Raw genomic sequence first — 19,508 nt, 5'->3', positions numbered from 1 at the left:
AGTACATTTTTAAGAGGTTAATTTTCATAGTTTTTAGAGAGATAGCTAACTTTTAAAAGAACCAGAGTTGCTAATAAACACTGCAGAAACAGAAATGTCTGTTTGATGGAATGATTAGAACACAAATTATACCCTTTTACATCAGGATATTACAGCTGATGTTTTGGAAAGACTCTCTTTACATATTATATTTTTCACTGTAACCAGTTTTGCTTTTAAAAATAGCAGTTTGAAAGGTAGGGTGTTCGTAACATTGAACAGGCAGGGTAGAGTTCATGATTAGGTTTGTTACCTTAAGATGAGCATTTTGTTTTTTAACGCTGTTTCAGTCATTTTAATAGCAATACCTTTGCTTTTTTCGGTGGCCTACTTCCCAGTTAAAAGGTTTTTTTTTTTTTTTAAAGCAATCACGTGACAAATTATGTAATATGTGGTTTACTTTTCTTACTACAATTATTCACAAAAAGGAGTTTTACAGAAATTATAAGTTATGGAAGCAATCGTTACTAACTGTGATTATAAACTGGTCATTTTGAGCAAGGATTTTATGGTGAGGTGAATGTTTCTTTTTTTGGAAGTTTATTGTATAAACAAATCTTATTAATAGTGGTAGGCTTTAGCTTTCATTTAACATGACAGCCACGATGAGTTATTTCTGTGCAAATACGATGTTTTTGTGTCCAGTTTCCAAATGGCTTATGTCTGGATATAATTGCATAATCAACTATTAATGTAAATTATTATCCAGTGAAATGTCTAAAGTGAACAATAACCATACAGAGGCTGAAATAAAATAATAATAAAAAATACCCTTAGACTCTAGAAGGAGGCCATTTCCTTTTTATTTGTTTTTGTTTTTTTTTTCTATCACTGGTGCCTTTTGATCCCTGTCCTCCAACCCCACTTCTTCAAGACTCTACAAAAAGCATCCTAGGAAATAATGTTGATGTTTACAATAAATTAGAAATAGCAAGGAGACTTTGAAAGAATCAAAGAATTTTCACCACCTCCCACCTCTCTGTACCACCTGTGCCTAAAAGATGTAGCTATTTTTCTTATGTTGGCTGCTATTCAGATTATCTTTTCTCTTTTTCATAGTGATGTTGAACCTGAATGGCTGGACAGTGTGCGGAAAAATGGAGAATTATTTTATTTGGAATTGAGTGAGGATGAAGAAGAAAGCCTTCTTCCTGAGACTCCTACTGTGAACCATGTCAGGTTTAGTGAAAATGAGATTATAATTGAAGAGGATGATTACAAAGAAGGAAAAAAGTATGAACCTAAACTCAAGCGGTTTACGAAAATTTTAAAAAGTAAAAGCCTTTTACCCAAGCGCTACAATAAAAAAAATAGCAATGATAATGAACCAGTGTCCATTCTAAAGCATCAGTCCAACCAGAAAACAGGAGTGGTTGTCCAACAGCGATACAAAGACGTGAATATTTATGTAAACCCCAAAAAGTTAACTGTGACCAAAGCCAAAGAGCAGCTGAAGCTTCTGGAAGTACTGGTTGGGATTATTCATCAGACCAAGTGGAGCTGGAAAAAAACTGGAAAACAGGGCAGTGGAGAGAGACTTGTGGTCCATGGCCTATTGCCAGGAGGATCTGCTATGAAGAGTGGTCAGATATTAATTGGTAAGTGCTGTTGGTGAACATCTGTTCTTGTTTGTAGAGATTCATGATTAGTAATGCCTTTTGAGACATGTGATCAAAACAGAATTATATCCAAAGTCTCAACAGATTAAGGACTACTTGATGATATTTGGGACAGTAGTGAAATTGTTTAAGCATTGGTATACTGCAAGGCATAGTGTTCTTTAAATAAGTACTTTGGTGAGTTGAATGTGTGTGTGCCTTGTTTAGGCCAAGGAATAGCTTAACTAATTTTTGAGTTTTGAATTATATAATTTTATTTCATCTTGGTTATATTTCCTGACAAGAAAAAGAAAATAAGTTGATTTTACAGTGATAATTTAGATTTGAATGACCTATACCCAATAGCATAAAATAATATGTAATTTATGAATAAAAATACTTTTAAATTGTATGTTTGCACTTGAGTACACTAAGTTCTTGGAGTGGTTTTAAATTGTTTCATTTGGCATATTTAGCCACAGTGATGTTATACGTAAATTTCCTTTCAAGGGTGCTTGTCATAAAATATCTCATCAATTTCAAGGGAAAAAAATAAATCCCGAAGTTATTCTGAATATATATTAAAGTGAGCATTTTGTGTTGCTAATACATTTGTAGCTGTTGGATATAATGGTTGCATCAGTAGCAACTTTATTACTTAGGGAAAGCTATATTAGTCAGATGTGAGAATATATTCTTAATGAAACTTAAAAATTATTAATAAATCTAAAAGCTGACAGTCTTTTAGGTTGACTCAGCCTATAAGATTTAGATAAAGGAACTTTTATAGATACTTTAGAAACATGTTTTTAAAATATTAAAAAAAAATGTTAATGTTTATTTTTGAGAGAGACAGACAGAGACAGAGAGAGAGAGAGAGAGAAACAGCACAAGTAGGGGAGGAGCAAAAAAAGACAGAGACACAGAATCCGAAGCAGGCTCCAGGCTCCAAGCTGTCAGCACAGAGGCCGATGCGGGATTTGAACCCACGAGCCACGAGATCATGACCTGAACTGATTGTTCAGTTGATTCATTAAATTTTTGAGCATCTGCTAAGTGTCAGGAATACAAAGATTACTCTAATGATCTAGTTACTCCTCTTAGGAAGCTCATACTATGGTGGAAGAGATGAGTCAGAAACAGGCAGACAGTTTTACATAGTATGATAAGTGCCATCATGGGGGTTTACGAGGATGAATCATGTAGGATGTGCATCTGTGCAGTGTGTGTTCCAAATGGTTGCAACAAGATCTCCACGTTCTCATCTTACAAAGTAATGTTGATACTCCTCCCATGGAGAGTTACAGTGTTTGTGTCACCGCCTATACCCCCAGGCGCCTGTCATGGGCCTGTGACTACAGCTCAAATAGTATTATGTGATTTCAGAGGTAGGATCATAAAAGGTGATGCAGCCTCTGCCTTGTATTCTTGGAATCTAGTTTCCATTCTGTACAGGAGCAAGGCCGGTGTACATAAAGAGGCCATGAGTAGTACTCTGGCTGAGGCCTCAGCCACCCTGCAACATCAGCTACCACACATGAGTGAAGAAGTCTTCTGGATGACTCCAGCTCCAGCTGGCTGCAACTTTGTGAGGAACCCTGAGTGAGACCCTTGGCTAGTCAACCCCAGAACCAGGAAAGATAATAAATGGTGGTTGTTGTTTTAAACAACTTAGTTTTGGGGTCATTCATTATGCAGCAACGGATAGCTGGAAAAGAAGCTAATGCATGCTTACATTCTCTCAGGTCCTCAGCTTTCTTTTTTGTAAAATATGTCTAAGTTTTATTCTTTTCATTCTATCAGAGGAGGCCAGGATTCATGCTTATGAAATCCTGCTTGGTCGTTGCCAACCACCGTAATTCTAGGTACCACGTGATGGGAAACTCCAGCTAATGTACTGTCTGTATTTATCTGGGGCCTCTGCTCAGGACCTACTTGGACTGATTTATAGACAAATCTCTAAAATTCTTTTTACTCATTTCCCTTGAAACCTAGTAGAGAGGTGGTTATGGTCAGTGAGCATGCGCTTCCACGTTTTCTTTCCCCTGATCTTCACTCCTAATACCTAGGCCTTACCTCTAGGCCTGATCTTTCTGCACCAATTGTATGGGAAGAAAGAGAATGAACTATAGAGAGGAAGAAACTACTAGGTAGTCCTGTTGTTAATCTTTAAAATAATTAAAGATACCCAGGATGCTGGTAGTGTACCTTCTGACCTGAATGTGGTTACATGGGTGTGTTCAGTTTTTGATCATTTATTGTTGTAACGCTACAATTTGTGCACTTTTCTGCATGTGTATTGAATAACAATAAAAAGTTAGAAAAATGAGGTTCATGATTTCATTTCCATAATGGAAGCATTTATGATTTACTAATAGGTTAAAAAATTGTCAGAATAAAATGATTATTTCATCTTTGGTGCATAGCAAAACACTTGGTTGATAAATAAGCCCTCAAAAACATTTACTGAATAAATGCATAAACTGTAAAAAATATGTGTAGGGAAAACAATTAGATGTAAATAGAAATACAGCAAAATGCTAATAGTGTTGGGTTAGTGTGGATACATTATGGTTGATTTGTTTCTCTATTTTTTCAGATTTTTAATTTTATGATTATGTTATATATTTTTAAAGTTACAAAAAAATAAAGTTGATACTTTGGGAATAAATAATGGACTATTTTAATGTCATGGTCAGTTTGATAATCCCACAAAATGGAATTTCTCATTTGTTTCTTTCATACTTTCATTTCACACTGAAGTCTGTGGGTGAGCTCTGAGGTAACCCTATAGGCAGGAGGATCATGAAAACTTTGTCCTGGTAACGCAGTTTGCTGGGGTGACTTCTGCTATTGTCTAGATGGAGGATGACCCTCCTTTGCCTAAAGTCCATTAGCCAAGACAGTGAGACCGGTGACTCTTTTCATTCTGTCCTTTCAAGACAGCAGAACTCTATTCTATTCTGATTCTTCTGTACCTGGATTTTGGGGATTTTGCAGCATTTTTCAGTGCCATTTTTGCTCTTCTTACTACCGACTTGCATCTTTATTTTTTATTTTTATTTCTGAGTTTTTCTTAAAGTTTGACAGCTGATTGCTTCTTGACTACCAGTACCAGCCTCCATCCCCAGACCGAAGCAAATCCTCTTTTTGCCTACACCGTAGAAACTGCATGTCGCCTTGGTGACTTTTTCTTCTTCAAGATGACCCATTTTTGTTTAACTAGGTGTTTTTTTAAGGATTAGGAAGAATAGGGTTAGAGAAATCACACATTAATATTCTAGACACATACACCCCCGCAGATTGTTTCAGTTCAACAATAACACAAAGTTTTTGGTTTTTTATTTCAAAGATTTTATTTTATTTTATTTTATTTATTTTTTTTTTTTTTCAACATTTATTTATTTTTGGGACAGAGAGAGACAGAGCATGAACGGGGGAGGGGCAGAGAGAGAGGGAGACACAGAATTGGAAACAGGCTCCAGGCTCTGAGCCATCAGCCCAGAGCCCGACGCGGGGCTCGAACTCACCGACCGCGAGATCGTGACCTGGCTGAAGTCGGACGCTTAACCGACTGCGCCACCCAGGCGCCCCTCAAAGATTTTATTTTTAAGTCATCTCTCTACCCAATATGGGACTCAAACTTACAACTCTGAGGGGTACCTGGGTGGCTCAATTGGTTAGGTGTCCCAACATCGGCTCAGGTCATGATCTCACAAATCGTGAGTTTGAGCCCCGCTTCAGGCTCTGTGCTGAAAGCTCAGAGCCTGGAGCCTGCTTCTGATTCTGTGTCTCCCTCTGTCTCTGCCCCTCCCCCACTCATGCTCAGTCTCTCTCTCTCTCTCTCTCTCTCTCTCTCTCTCTCTCTCTGTCTGTCAAAAATAAATAAACGTTGAAAAAAAATTAAAAAAAAAAAAAACTTACAACCCCAAGATCAAAGGTCACATGCTGTACTGACTGAGCCAGTCAGGTATCCCTAAAATTTTTATTTTAAGCTCTTATTATGTAACTTTTAATGTTCTCACCTGTGATCACTGAATAGCTTTTTTTGTATGACATATTGTGCTTTTTCTCTTTTAAATTTTTTGAAGTTTTCTTTTTTGCTTTTTAAAAATCTTTTTGAGGTATAACATACATTCATAAGATGGACAAATCTTAAGTGTACATTCAGCAAATTTTGTCATATGTATATACCTGTGTAACTGCCACCCAGATCAAGATATAGAACATTTCCAGTACCCAGAAGTCTCCATGGTCCCTCCTCCCAGTTAATGCCCTCTCCCAAAGGTAATCTGAAAGTCAAGTTTTCTATCAATAGAGTTGATTTTGCCTCCTCCTCTTTTCTTACTGTTTTATTTTGCCTCTTCTTGAACTTCATATAAATAGAAATATATGGTGTGCATTCCCGTGTGTTTATTTTCTTTATTATAATCTGTGAGAAATATCCAAGTTGTTGCTATATAGTATTCCATTGGAATGTACACTATTATATTTCCATTTCACTGTTGATGGACATTCTGGTTGTTTCCAGTTAAAACATTTGAAGTACTTTTTTTTTTTTTTAAACCAAACAGTTTTTTTTTAATGTTTATTTATTTATTTTGAGAGTGAGAGAAAGAGAGTATGTTAGTGCACATGAACAGGGGAGGAAAGGCAGAGAAGGAGAGAGAAAATCCCAAGCAGACTCTGCACTGTCAGAGCCCCACGTGGAGCTCGATCTCATGAACCATGAGATCGTGATCTGAGCCAAAATCAAAAGTCAGACACCTAGCCAACTGAGCTACCCAGGCACCCCTGATGTGCTTTTTTAAGAAGATGGATTTTTTTTTTATGAGTATATAATGGATGGTTTTATTCTTTAGTATTTTGCATGTTGTTATTTGATACACATTTTTATTTTCACCTTCTGTAATACTTGCAACATTTTAATTTTCTCATTGAAGGGAACTCTCCTGTGTTTGTCTCTCCTTCCTCACATTTCTTTCCCACATTTTGCCTGTGGTACTTGACTCAGCAGTAAAGGAAAGAAACTGAAGCAGTGAGTTCATTGGAAAGATAGAATTTTAGAGTTTTTAGGCCTTCCTAGAGACCTTCTCATGCAGTTAATTCCTTCTACAGCTGAGTACCAAAGGGATTACATGATTTACCCAGGAACAAGGGCAGTCAGTGATAAAGCTGTGACCTACAAGTTCTGATTTCCATTCACAAAGTTCTTTTACTTGCTGTAGTGTTCACTTGAAGGGGTGGGGAAGTGCCAAAGGATCTCTCTTTGAAGAAAAAGAAAAGAAATTATTTAATCCTTTCAAAATGTAATTTGGAAATAAGGATTAAGCTACAACAATGTACTTTTTAAACCAATTAATCCATTTTGAGACACTTAATCCAAAAGAACCTAAAACAGATCTGTAAACCATGGCCTGCATGTCATATCACGCCTACCACCCATTTTTGTACAGTCTGCAAACTAAGAATGGCTTTCACTTTTTCAATGATTAAAAAAAAAAAAATCAAAAGAACAATATTTTATTACATAAGAAAACTTTATGAAAGTCAGATATTAATGTTTATAAATAAAATTGTATTGGAACACAGCCACATTCGCTTATTGTTTATTGCTGCTTTCAAGCTACAGTTGCAAAATTGAGTAGTTGCTGCAACAAAACCATATGGCCTGCAGAACCTAAAGTATTTACTTATCTTGCCCTTTACAGAAGAAGTTTGCTGACCCCAAATGTAAAAGAAGGAAAAACTATGCGCATGAAAACATTTATTTAAGGGGCACCTGGGTGGCTAATTGGTTAAGCGTTCGACTTCAGCTCATGGTTTGTGGGTTCAAGTCCCGTGTCGGGCTCTGCTGACAGCTCAGAGCCTGGAGCCTGCTGCAGATTTTGTGTGTGTGTGTGTCTCTCTCCCTGCCCCTGCCCTGCTCACGCTCTCTGTCTCTGTCTCTGTCTCTCAAAATTAATAAACTTTAAAAAAGGTAAAAAACGTAAAAAACATTTATTTAAACATTTTTTAGTAGTAAAAAATAAAAAAGCATGAAAATGTCAAACTGGAGTATGGTTATTTGAATTATAATTTAATAAATGTATGTGTTATTTGACTATTAAAATTATAATCTAAAAACAGTGTGGGGCACCTGGGTGGCTCAGTTGGTTAAGCGCCAACTTCAGCTCAGGTCATGATCTCACAGTTCATGGGTTTGAGCCCCGCATTGGGCACTATGCTGACAGCTCAGAGCCTGGAGCCTGCTTCGCATTGTGTGTCTCCCTCTCTCTCTGGTCCCCGCCCCTCCCCGCCTCTCACCACTGGTGCTCTGTCTCTCTGTCTCTCAAAAATAAACAAACATTAAAAATAAATTAAAAATAAATAAAAACAACGAACTAACATCAGAATTCTTACGACTTGAGAGGTTTAAAAGGATGAAATTCCTTTATATCTCATTTGTGCCAATATAGGTAAAGACTAAAAACAATTTGCAAAAATAATTATGGTTGCAGTGCTGGGGTCATCAACAACTTTTCCAACATTTCTGTAGTATTATTTTCTATTTTAATGAGAAATAAAAACCTTGCACTATTTCTTTTCCAGCCTCATCAGGTAATGTGATATTTTACTTAATCAAACTTTTTGAATGATAGTTACAGTATATGAGTCACCATTATTTAAGGATTTCTAGAATGACAGGTTAGGAGGGACCTTAATTTTCTGCTTATGCCTGCATATTATAAATGAAGGATTGGTATTGAAGCTCAAAAAATACATAGTAAAGTTAATCTCTCAAAACTTAAGAATTTTTCAATAAATGCCTTGATGGTAAATACATTAACTTGAAAGTATAAAATGGCAGTATGGTAACTATGTTTGAAAAGCCAGATTCTCTTCTCCCTGAAGTCAAATTCAGCCTAATTTAAATAACCAATTTAAATTCACAGTCTGGTCCCACACCACTGGCACATACATATTTCCCAGTCTTTCTCCTCTAACAAGATTTATTATTTTTCTCCAGCAACCTCTATGTACCTGTGTATCCAGATCTGTTCTTTATTATTTATAGTTCCTGATTCTCATTTGGTGCTTAGCCAAGACTGCTTTGTATTGTTAGGCAGGTGTATTCATTTTCATTTTGTATTGTTAAGCAGGTAATTTGTGCTGTGACAAATTACCACAAACTTAGTGGTTTAAAACAACACAAATTTATGGTCTTGCAGTTCTGGAAGTCAGAAGTCTAAGATGTGTCCTCTTGCACTAAAATCAAAGTATCCGTAGGGCTACATTCTTCTGAATTCTCTAGAGTCCCTTTCCTTGGCCGGCATTCAGAGTCCACTGGAATTCCTTGCCTTGTGGTCCTTTCCTCCAACTTCAAAGCCAACAGTATAGTATCCTCAAGTCTCTCTCTGCCTCTGACCCTCCTGCCTCCTTTCTTATAAATACCCTCTGATTACATTGGGCCCACTTAGATAATCTCCCAATGTCAACATCCTTAACTTGATTACATCTGCAAAGTCCCTTTTGCCATGTAAGGTAACATTCACAGATTTCAGTGATTAAGATGTGGACAACTTTGGGAGACCACTAATCTACCTACCACAGTGGGGATTTTTAGGTAAAATAATGAGTTTTAATTTTTTCTCTTTGTAATGGTAGTATTTGTTTAATGTAGACAGTTTAGAAAATATAATTAAGCAAAAAGAGAAAAAGCACATACACCCAAAGGCAAAATTTTTATATGTAGCTTTTCTTTTTCCTGTATTTATGTGTAATAGTTTTGTATTAAAAATAATTTCTTAACCTGTATATTCATTTTGTGTACAGTATAAATAGAACAGTAAACAAACTTTGTCATTTAGTTTTTCCTGGGCCTTGGTACCCTTCAGTACACATTTGATATTAAGTAGATGCTGAGAAATTGATGGATTTTCTCAAATGATTAATTTTACATTGAGGAACAGATTTAAGCACTGTGATAAACTGGTTTCACCTCTTTATATTTTATTTGACTTTGAATGTATCTCGATAAAATTTTCCACCAGCACAGACCATTTCTTACCTAACAATTCAAACTAATTCATGCAATTCATTTCCTTTTAGCCTTTGACAGTGCATACTAATGACTTCTGTGTCCTTGTTGAGAAAGAACTTTCCTGGAGTGTATACTGCCCACTGTAGTGATACGATGTCCAGGAAGCCTGCCGTTTCTGAGTCACAGAGATGCTGAGAAAAACTTGAGGCAAACAAATATCTGGGAGAGTGAGAAGTGGATATAACTCTTCTGTTATAGAAACACAGATTTTTTAGGGCGCCTTCATGGTTCAGTCAGTTAAGTGTCCAACTTTGGCTCAGGTCATTATCTTGCCGTTCATGAGTTTGAGCCCTGCATTGGGCTCTGTGCGAACAGCTGAGAGCCTGGAGCCTGCTTCAGATTCTGCGTCTCCCTCTCTCTCTGCCCCTCCCCCTGCTATCACTCTGTCTCTCTCTCTGTCTCAAAAATTAAAAAAAAAAAAAAAAAAGAAAGAAATTTTTCTACTAAACTTTTAAAAATATTTTGTATACTACACTCGCTCTAAAATTAATTTTCATACCTGTTATGATGATATATGTATGGTTCCTACTTTTAGAGCTTTGTTAAACATGTTTTCAGATGATTACTCCCTGTAACATTATCTATGTTGTCCAAGGCTGTTCACTACATAAACATCCTTGAAAAAATAATTCAGAGCAAGGACTTTCAGTGCCTTAGCTTACAAGATATACAAAAACATGAGAGATTGATGGAGAATTGTTTACCAACACTATTATCTATATACATGTTTATTATCTGTCTTCCCCAAAGCATATGAAGTTCCATGAGGGTAGAGATTTTTGTCTGTTTTATTCAATTCTCTATCTGTAGTGCCTAGAACAGTAAATGGTACATAGTAGGTGCTCAATAAATATCTGTTGGATGAATATTAATTATTTGGTCCATTTCCTAATGATATGATTGATTAGAAATGATAAAAAATAACCCTTGTATGTATATATTTCTATTAGTAAAGCTCATTGGTATTTTGATATTACCTCTAATTATGTTGTAAAAGTAAATTTCCATTTTAACATTGATCTTTACTTTATGAAAGCCACCAAATTTAATAAACATACACATTTAAAGAAAAGCCACGGAGAAGGCGATTTTTACCAAAACATGTTGTGCATTTTGTTATGATTGGGGCCTTTGAAACAAAGGCATAGATCAATAACAGCAAATACTGCAGCATACTGAGTTATGCCACATGGATTGAATTAAAATTTTAGCTAAATTTTTTCACTGTGGGTTTAAGTGAATAGATTCAGTTTTGCTAAGTGCAGTACTTGTCCTTTGAGTTTACATAATGCTCTCAAATTATATTCAAAATGAGAATATTCATCTCTTTAAATCTCCATAGGTCGTATTTAGTTATGGCACTGTGTTGGGCTGTGTTATGTCAGAAAAGAGTGGAGTGGGAGCTTACCTCTGCTGCTAATGAAGTGTATAAAAATACATAATGAGTTCCATAGACTTTGAAGAGGTCAGAATAGATGCTTTTTAATGTTCTAATTCTAGATCTTTTTGGGTTTTGTATATTCATACAACCACCTTTGTTACTCTGTTTTCAGGTGATGTCCTTGTTGCTGTGAATGACGTGGATGTGACTTCTGAAAACATAGAAAGGGTTCTGTCTTGCATTCCTGGACCTATGCAGGTATGGACAATCTTTTTCTATATTCTTCGATGAATTAAAAATAAGGACATCTTGTACTGTTTTCTTTTTTTAAGATTCTGAAAATGACCATGTATAACGTGAATTGCACTTACATACTTGACTGAGGGGTTTTTTTTTTTAATGTTGATTTTTGAGAGAGAGAGAGTGTGAGCAGGGGAGGGACAGACAGAGAGGGAGACACAGAACCTGAAGCATACTCCATGCTCTGAGCTGTTAGCACAGAGCCCAACACAGGGCTTGAACTCATGAACCATGTGATGATGACCTGAGCTGAAGTCAGAAGCTCAACTGACTGAGTCACCCAGACGCCCCTACATACTTGACTATTTAAAAAAATTTGGCTCTTGTTAACATTTTTAGCTTTTGGAGATGATTCTAAATAGAGGAGAAATATCTACAAATAAAACTCCTCCTGGGGTGCCTGGGTGGCTCAGTCAGTTAAGTGTCTGACCCTTGATTTCCACTCAGGTTATGATCTCATGGTTCATGGGTTCAAGCCCAACATTGGGCTCAGTGCTGAGCATTGAGCCTGCTTGGGATTCTCTCTTTCCCTCGCTCTCTGCCCCTCCCTGGCTCGTGCTTGCTCATTCTTTCTCAAAATAAATAAATAAACTTAAAAAAATTAAACAAAAAAACTTATCCTAAGTAAGCAGGAACAATGACAATAATAAAAAGATCTGTAATGACTAACCTGTCATTATAACTACCATATATGTTGATGAAAATCCAGTTCCTAGAAAAGTCATTTTGAACAGTCATGGAATTTTCTTTTCTCTAATTTATTAAAATCACTATTAAGTTTTTTAAAATGTGGTTTTGTTTATTTTAAAAACTATACCATTTTGTTGATTTTTTTCTGTTATCTAGTTTAACCTTATTCTCAAGCTCTTATTTAGGTATTTAGTGAATTATTTTTCATTTCTTGTAGGTAAAAATAAATCTCTTTCATAATAGTTATTTTGATAGTCTAAGCATTGACATTTTGTATCATAGATGACATTTTTAGGTCCTTAGATGAATTTTTAAAGTGCTATACTTTCTATTTATGAATGCTTTGCCCTTGTTAGTATCAGGAATTAGCTGCGGCGCCTGGATGGCTCAGTCAGTTAAGTGTCCATCTCTTGGTTTCAGCTCAGGTCATGATCTCACAGTTTGTGAGTTCAAGCTCCACATTGGGCTCTATGCTGACAGTGTAGAGCCTGCTTGGGATTCTCTCTCTCTCTCTCTCTCTCTCTCTCTCTCTCTCTCTGTCCCTCCCCGACTTCTGAGCTCATGTTCTCTCTCTCTCTCTGTCTCTCTCTCTGTGTTTCTCTCTGTCTCTCTGTCTCAAAAATAAATAAACTTTTTTTTTTTTAAAGTTAGACTGTGGGAGGATGAAGCAACTTTCTGGATTGATCAGGATGATTTGAGATTCTGAAATATTGGCACCCACGATGAAATTCTTTATTTTCTAAGAAATAACATTTCCCTTATTTCACTTTTTTCTCTTAAAGCACACACACACCAAACATATACATGGATGCTCTGTAAAAGTAGCTATCTTTGGAAATGCAAAATGAAAGTGCTGGAATAAGTATGGTAGCTAGTGACCAGCAGTGCTTAGGAATGGATAGAGAGATATCGACGGAGACAAGGTGGTGTTCGAAATATTAACAATCAGGCAGACACCAGCCATACTGCTGAAATAGTGTATACTGTTGTCTCCTTTGGTTGCCAGATGTGGAGAGGTCAGCCAAGGTACTGTGGTTCCTCAGGGTGCTCAGATAGCAGCTACTTACCAATCAGTAATGAAGAATTATGTATTTTAACAACTGAACCAGCTTCACCCAAGTAAACTGACTGTATGTCAGCCCTGGGTAAGGGCTTCTCCTTTCTTGCCTCTGTCAGTTGCCAGTGTTTGCCAGTCTTGCCACAGTTCAACCATGTCTCTTCAGTCTTCCAAAAAAGAAAAATTACGTTTACAGTGGAGTCACATTATACTTATGTTTAATTGTCATTTGCAAATTCAGCTATGCTCACTCAGAAGAAAAAGAAGAGGAAGAAGTAATGATTTAAATATTTTGGTCCAGTTCCACCCACCGTTTACATGTCCTCGTTAAGTGTGGAGTAGGAGTCGTGTATCTGCTCTTTGCCCAGTTTGCGTTTTACAGCGTGAGCATCTTGCTGCATGAAGTGTGGTTCTGGATTTAAACACACACACACACACACACACACACACACACACACACACAGCTTTTATGTGCCAATATGTACATCTTGTACCTAAATGAAGAAATAGCAGTTTGTTTTGAAGATGGAAGAAAAACTGTTTTGAGTTGCTTGAATTTATCATATTGAGAGAATATGTTATGCTCCAGTACTCTAGCACATTCTTGCCTTTCCTAATGTAAATTGAAAGTGATTTTGACACTATATAATTTGAAAATATAGTCCCGTATTAAGATGTGTATTATTAAAATCTTTTTATTATTTAAGGAAATAATTTTTTCTTATTGTAAAGGTAATACATGTTCATTGTAAAAAAAGAAAACGTAAGGGACAAAATCTTTTAAAATCCTGCCACCTGAGGATATCTAGTATTAATATTTTGGAATACTTTATTCTAATTTAACCCCTTGAGTATAAACATGTATACATTTGTTTGCTTTACTAGCAGAATCGGTATTATAGCTGTGTCATAGTCAAAAGCAGGCACCAGCATTTGGAACAACATGTCTTGAATAATGATTTAGAACATAGTTAAAATTCTTTTAACTAGGGGCGCCTGGGTGGCGCAGTCGGTTAAGCATCCGACTTCAGCCAGGTCACGATCTCGCGGTCCGTGAGTTCGAGCCCCGCATCAGGCTCTGGGCTGATGGCTCAGAGCCTGGAGCCTGTTTCCGATTCTGTGTCTCCCTCTCTCTCTGCCCCTCCCCCGTTCATGCTCTGTCTCTCTCTGTCCCAAAAATAAATAAACGTTGAAAAAAAAAAATTCTTTTAACTAGAAATAATGTTTAATTGGTAAACCACGTTTTTCTAACATCATTAGTATTGAAAGTGGGGAAAACTATAAGCTTCTCTATACCAGCCATGTAAACTAGGAGGTTCAGGGAGGGTAAGAGTAGGCCTGGGAAGGGAACTAGTGTTTGTACGTGCCAGGCATATGTCGGTGTTTTGCTAATATCGTTTCATTTATTCTTTATAACAGTCTGTAAGATGCCAGTAATTGTATTTCTATTTTACATGTGAAGAAAAAGAATCTAAGAGAGATTTAATGATTTCTCCTAGGTAGTAGAATTAATAACTCAAGGAACTGAAACTGACTCCAGTGCACAATCCTTCCCTTTGTCACAAAGCCTGGGTGGGTCTTCACTCCTACTGGGTCAGAACTAACTGAGGTGAACTTATTCCAGAAAAAGTTGTTTTACCTGCTTTGTATCTATGGCATCTAAAACAGCAATAAGAGGAGAGGAATGCTAATTTATAAAGAATGCCATAGGAGACTTTTTAGCATTTAAATTTGAAAATATCTAACAGCAACATTTTCAGCTTCTATTCAGGGTATAAAAATGGTCTGAAGGCTTCTTGTCATGTGACAGAATATGGCCTGGGAGATACCTACAATGTGGTAATGTGGTAGGATGAGGTCAGATCTCCATTTTAAAACCTTGCTCTGAGCAATTTGCCAGATTCTTCACGGCTTCAGTTTTCTCATCTATAATCAGAGTAGATTTGAGCAAATATATCTGAGCCCAGTTCCAACTCTGCAGTTCTGTGTTTGGTTTTTGAATAAGTTCTGTTACAAATAGATTCCAAATACCAGAATGAGATCCAGAGGTGAAGCCTATACGCTAGGTAAGATATAAAAAGCCCAAATCATTTTCTTTCAAAGCCAAGTTTTAACATTCGGCAAAAAAAGTTGTCTTAGAGTGTCCAAAAATGTAACTATCATGAAAGGAAAAAAAGGCTGGAGAACTATTCTAGACTAAGGCAGACTGAAGTGACATATAACTAAATACGGTGGCTAATCCTTAATTGATCCTGGATTGCAGTGGGAAATAGTCATATTGGGACAATTGGGAAAATTTGGACATAGACTTTGAGAACAATATTGTATTGAATATTCAGATTCCTAAATGTGATCATTATATTTGGTTGTGTAGGAGAATGCCTCAGTCCTTAGTACATACATGCTCAAGTATTTAGCAGTGAAACATTAAAATGTCTGCAGATAATTCTGAAGTGATTCAGTCAATTTTTTTTTAATGTTTTATTTATTTTTGAGAGAGTGCACAGAGGGGAGGAACAGAGAGAGGGGGACAGAGGATCTGAAGCAAGCCCTGCACCGATAGCATTAAGCCTGATGTGGGACTTGAACCCACAAACCGCGAGATCATAACCTGAGCCAAAATTGGATGCTCAACTGACTGAGCCACCCAGGTGTTCCAGTCAATATTTTTTTAGTACATAGAGTGGGAGTGAGGATGGAAGGAGAGAGGAATATGACAGAGAAGAGAAGGAGAAAGGAAATGTAACAAAATGTTAAACATTGTTGAAACTGGATGAGGAATAATACATGGGTAATTATTATATTCTTGCAACTTTTCTGTAGGTTTGAAATGTTTTAAATTAAGAAGTTGTAGGTTTGAAAAAAAGAGGTTTTAGGTATTTAAAATGACAACAAAGGTGCAAGTACCCTTCTAATTACCTACTTTTGTGATTTTGATCTCCTGCCACAGCTCTGTGCACTTATTTATTCTACAAGCACATAATTGTGCAGGTAGTATACCACCCACTCCTGGCTTGATCAGGGTTTTTGTGTCCACATTTTGCAGTTGACCAGGGATGATTGCATTAAGCACTGAGCCATAGTTCATTTTCCTGGAGATTTGGAGGGAGCCAACTCCTTTTAAGGAGATCGGCCTGTGGAACATTAGTCACGGACTCTTACCTCTCAAGTACTTCTTAGGACCAAGAGAGGGGGGAAAAGTTTTCTTAAAGGAGATGATATTTGGGTGGAATTTTTTAACTTTTATTATTTTCTCGTTACACAAAAGTGATATTCATGTATGCTGTGGAAAGATTAGGAAATAGACTGGCAAAATTTTTAAAAATATGTATTTGGGGGCTCCTGTGGCTCAGTCAGTTAAGTGTCCAACTCTTGGTTTCGGCTCAGTTCATGATCTCACAGTTCATGAAATCGAGCCCTGAGTCACGCTCTGCAGTGACAGCCCAGAACCTGCTTGGGATTCTCCTTCTCCTTCTCTATCCGTCCCCAGCTAGCATGCTGGAGCGAGCTCTCTCTCTCTCTCTCTCTCTCTCAGAATAAATAAATACATTTAAAAAAAAAAGTGTAAACCTTCTCTGTTCTCAGAACCCAAAAGTAACCATCTGTGTTGATATTTTATTTTTAAATTTGTTCATGTTTTTATTTATTTCTGAGAGAGAGAGAGAGAGAGAGAGAGAGTATGAACAGGGAGGGGCAGAGAGTGGGAGACAAATTATCTGAAGCAGGCTCCGCCCTGACAGCAGAGAGCCCTATGCGGGGTTTGATTTAACTCACAAACCATGAGATCGTGACCTGAGCTGAAGTCAGATGCTTAACCAGCTGAGCTACCCAGTCTTGATATTTTTAAAGTGGAGGACTGACTTGGTCAGATTTGCATTTTAGGAATATTTCACTCTGAATGGGACTGGAGTTTGGGAAACCAGGTGACTGGCTTCACAGCAGTCAGAAGAGAGGTGATAAAGGCCTGAGCAAGGTTTTGGCTGTGGATATGGAGGAAGGAGTAGATTACATTTAAGATAATGCGAATTGAAGAGGATACTTCCTGCAGAATAAAAGGAAGTCCAAGGTGCCTTCCAGGTTTTGTCTTGAGTAACTCAGTGAGACCGTCCAAAAGAGAAGAGGATCAAGGGGAGAGAATTTGCTGACTCAGATAGACTCAATTCCTTCAGAATTTTGATGGAGGAACTTTCAAAGCTTCTGTCAGACAAAGGAGAAAGGATCAGACATGCAGCTAGTAGCCAGGTGTTGTGAGAGAGACTGTGAGGGCCATAAGGCAGAAGTGAGAGACTGGTCAGCTTTTGGAACTGCTTCAGATTCTGACAACCTCCCTCGTTCCCATCTCAGAAGAGGATGGCATGGAGAGAAAGAATTTGCTTGTTTGACAGAGGCTGAAGAGACACTGCTGGTTACATGGAAGGGTTAAAGATAGAAGTAGAGAGGGGGTAATTAAGGAAACAAGATTTTGGAAGTGATGAGTTATAGAGAGCATGTCCTTAGACCCTGAGGAAAGGCACATCATCTCCTGAACTGGAAGGAGAAGAAGAAAGAAAGAATGGGCAAATTGTACACACACACAAAAATGTCTTGAGAGAGACCCACAACAAGGAATGATAAAACATGTCACAGGTTAACATCTAGGAAGGAACAACAGACATGAAAACCCTTTTATAGGAAGTTTCATGTAAACTATTTTACATTAGATGTTTCTTAATAAAAGTTTTTTTCTATAAAAAATTCTATGTATATCAACCCCTTTTTAAAAATAGCACTTACCTTTTAATTTAGTTGTCTCACCCATTTTCATTTTATCAAGGCAACCAGATATCCTGACATTTTAGAGCTACCTAACATGTAAGCTTTTCAAAATGTCTGGCCAAAGTGTAATTATCTTTGCACTTGAAGCTAACTTTACTTAAATCAGAATAATGGTGGCTAAAATAGTTCTTAAAAGAATTTTAATGGATGGTTCTGCGGTCTGTGTATTTGTTTGAGTTTGTGACATGGTGAGGGGAAAACGTCCTTACACCACCGAAAAGAAGTGCAGTTGTTTGCCAAGTATAACATTAGTTTTCAAGTATGTCATTTTTCACTAAGCATAGCAAACTAGTCTTAAATTTTAGGTTGTTGTTGCTGCCTCAAGTAAAATTAGTGAATTTTCATTTTGAGTTTACCACCTCATTTCCTTTTGTCATTTTTGGTTAGTTACACCTGGTTTTTTGACCTCTCCACCCACAAGAATCTCAGCTGGAAAAGATGCCCTCCCTGTGCTGAAGCATGTTTCTTTCTCTGAAGACCACCTTTCTCCTTGTTCACCACTGGTATGCATATCTCTTACAGACACTCCCAACACAGACCCAGCCTGTCTCTCTGACACCTATTTCCCTAGGATGTCACTCATCATGTGCTCCCTGCAGTCAGATTTCTCACTCCACTTATATATATGGCTCCTCGCCAAAGCCCACTGCTGAGGACAATCTTAAATCTCCCATCTATCCTGTCATAAGGTCTAGGTTCCGAATTTCCCCAAATTCTTAGGATTTCTCACATTTTCAAGGAACACCACCAAAGGCTCCCATATATTTTCTTTTGGACACACTTAAATTCTCATTCTCAGATAAAAGGACCCTCAACCACCAAGCCATTCACTTCATGAGATCCTTGTTCAAGGATTTTATATGTCTATGCTTATGTTTGTATTTCTGTTTATGTAGACGTATGTTGAGCATTGCCCTCTACTACAGATGCAACTCTCAGAACATAGCCTTTTAGGCCATCTAATGCTTACCTGTTGCTTTTTTGGATCAAAACCTCACACCAAAGGGGTGCCTGGGTGGTTCAGTTGGTTGAGCGTCCGACTTTGGTTCAGGTCATGATCTCGCGGTTTGTGAGTTCGAGCCCCGTGTTGGGCTCTGTGCTGACAGCTCAGAGCTTGGAGCCTGCTTCAGATTCTGTGCCACCCCACCCCCCCTCCACCCCACCCCTGCTTGTGCTCTGTCTTTCTCTGTCTTTTAAAAATGAATAAACATAAAAAAAAAAAAAACTCTCACACCAAATATTCTTTTTCACATCCTTCTAAGATCTTTTCTAAAGCAACATCTCTTCAGCTATCTCTCACCGTCATCTTAAGTTTCATCAGATAATGCTTGATTGTTCCCATATAGGATCTCTAATTTTTTATATTTTTATTTAGTTTGCCTAATATTCCCCCCCCCCACCTCCCGCCCCAAATATACCAATTTTCTATTCAGCCTTTTTTGGACACAGTGTTGTAATATCAAAAGCCCATTTTTCAACATTAGGTTTATAGCAAACATGAAAAATTTAGTAAAGGTTTATCTTTTCTGTTTGGAATACAATTAC

The 19,508-nt window shown here is 37.3% G+C and overlaps 1 protein-coding gene across 1 annotated transcript in view; it reads left to right on the top strand.

Moving 5' to 3' along the window:
• The window catches only part of INTU (inturned planar cell polarity protein), a 90,725-nt gene that overhangs the window by 13,299 nt on the left and 57,918 nt on the right, over positions 1-19,508 (top strand). The window contains exons 2-3 of the mRNA XM_045468058.1: positions 1,099-1,637; positions 11,274-11,359. Coding sequence (XP_045324014.1) covers positions 1,099-1,637; positions 11,274-11,359 — 625 coding nt within the window. The remainder of the gene's footprint in view (positions 1-1,098; positions 1,638-11,273; positions 11,360-19,508) is intronic.

Source organism: Leopardus geoffroyi, chromosome B1, assembly GCF_018350155.1.
Source record: "Leopardus geoffroyi isolate Oge1 chromosome B1, O.geoffroyi_Oge1_pat1.0, whole genome shotgun sequence".
In the NCBI taxonomy this organism is placed as follows: Eukaryota; Metazoa; Chordata; class Mammalia; order Carnivora; family Felidae; genus Leopardus; species Leopardus geoffroyi.
This window is presented reverse-complemented; position numbering and strand designations above follow the sequence as displayed.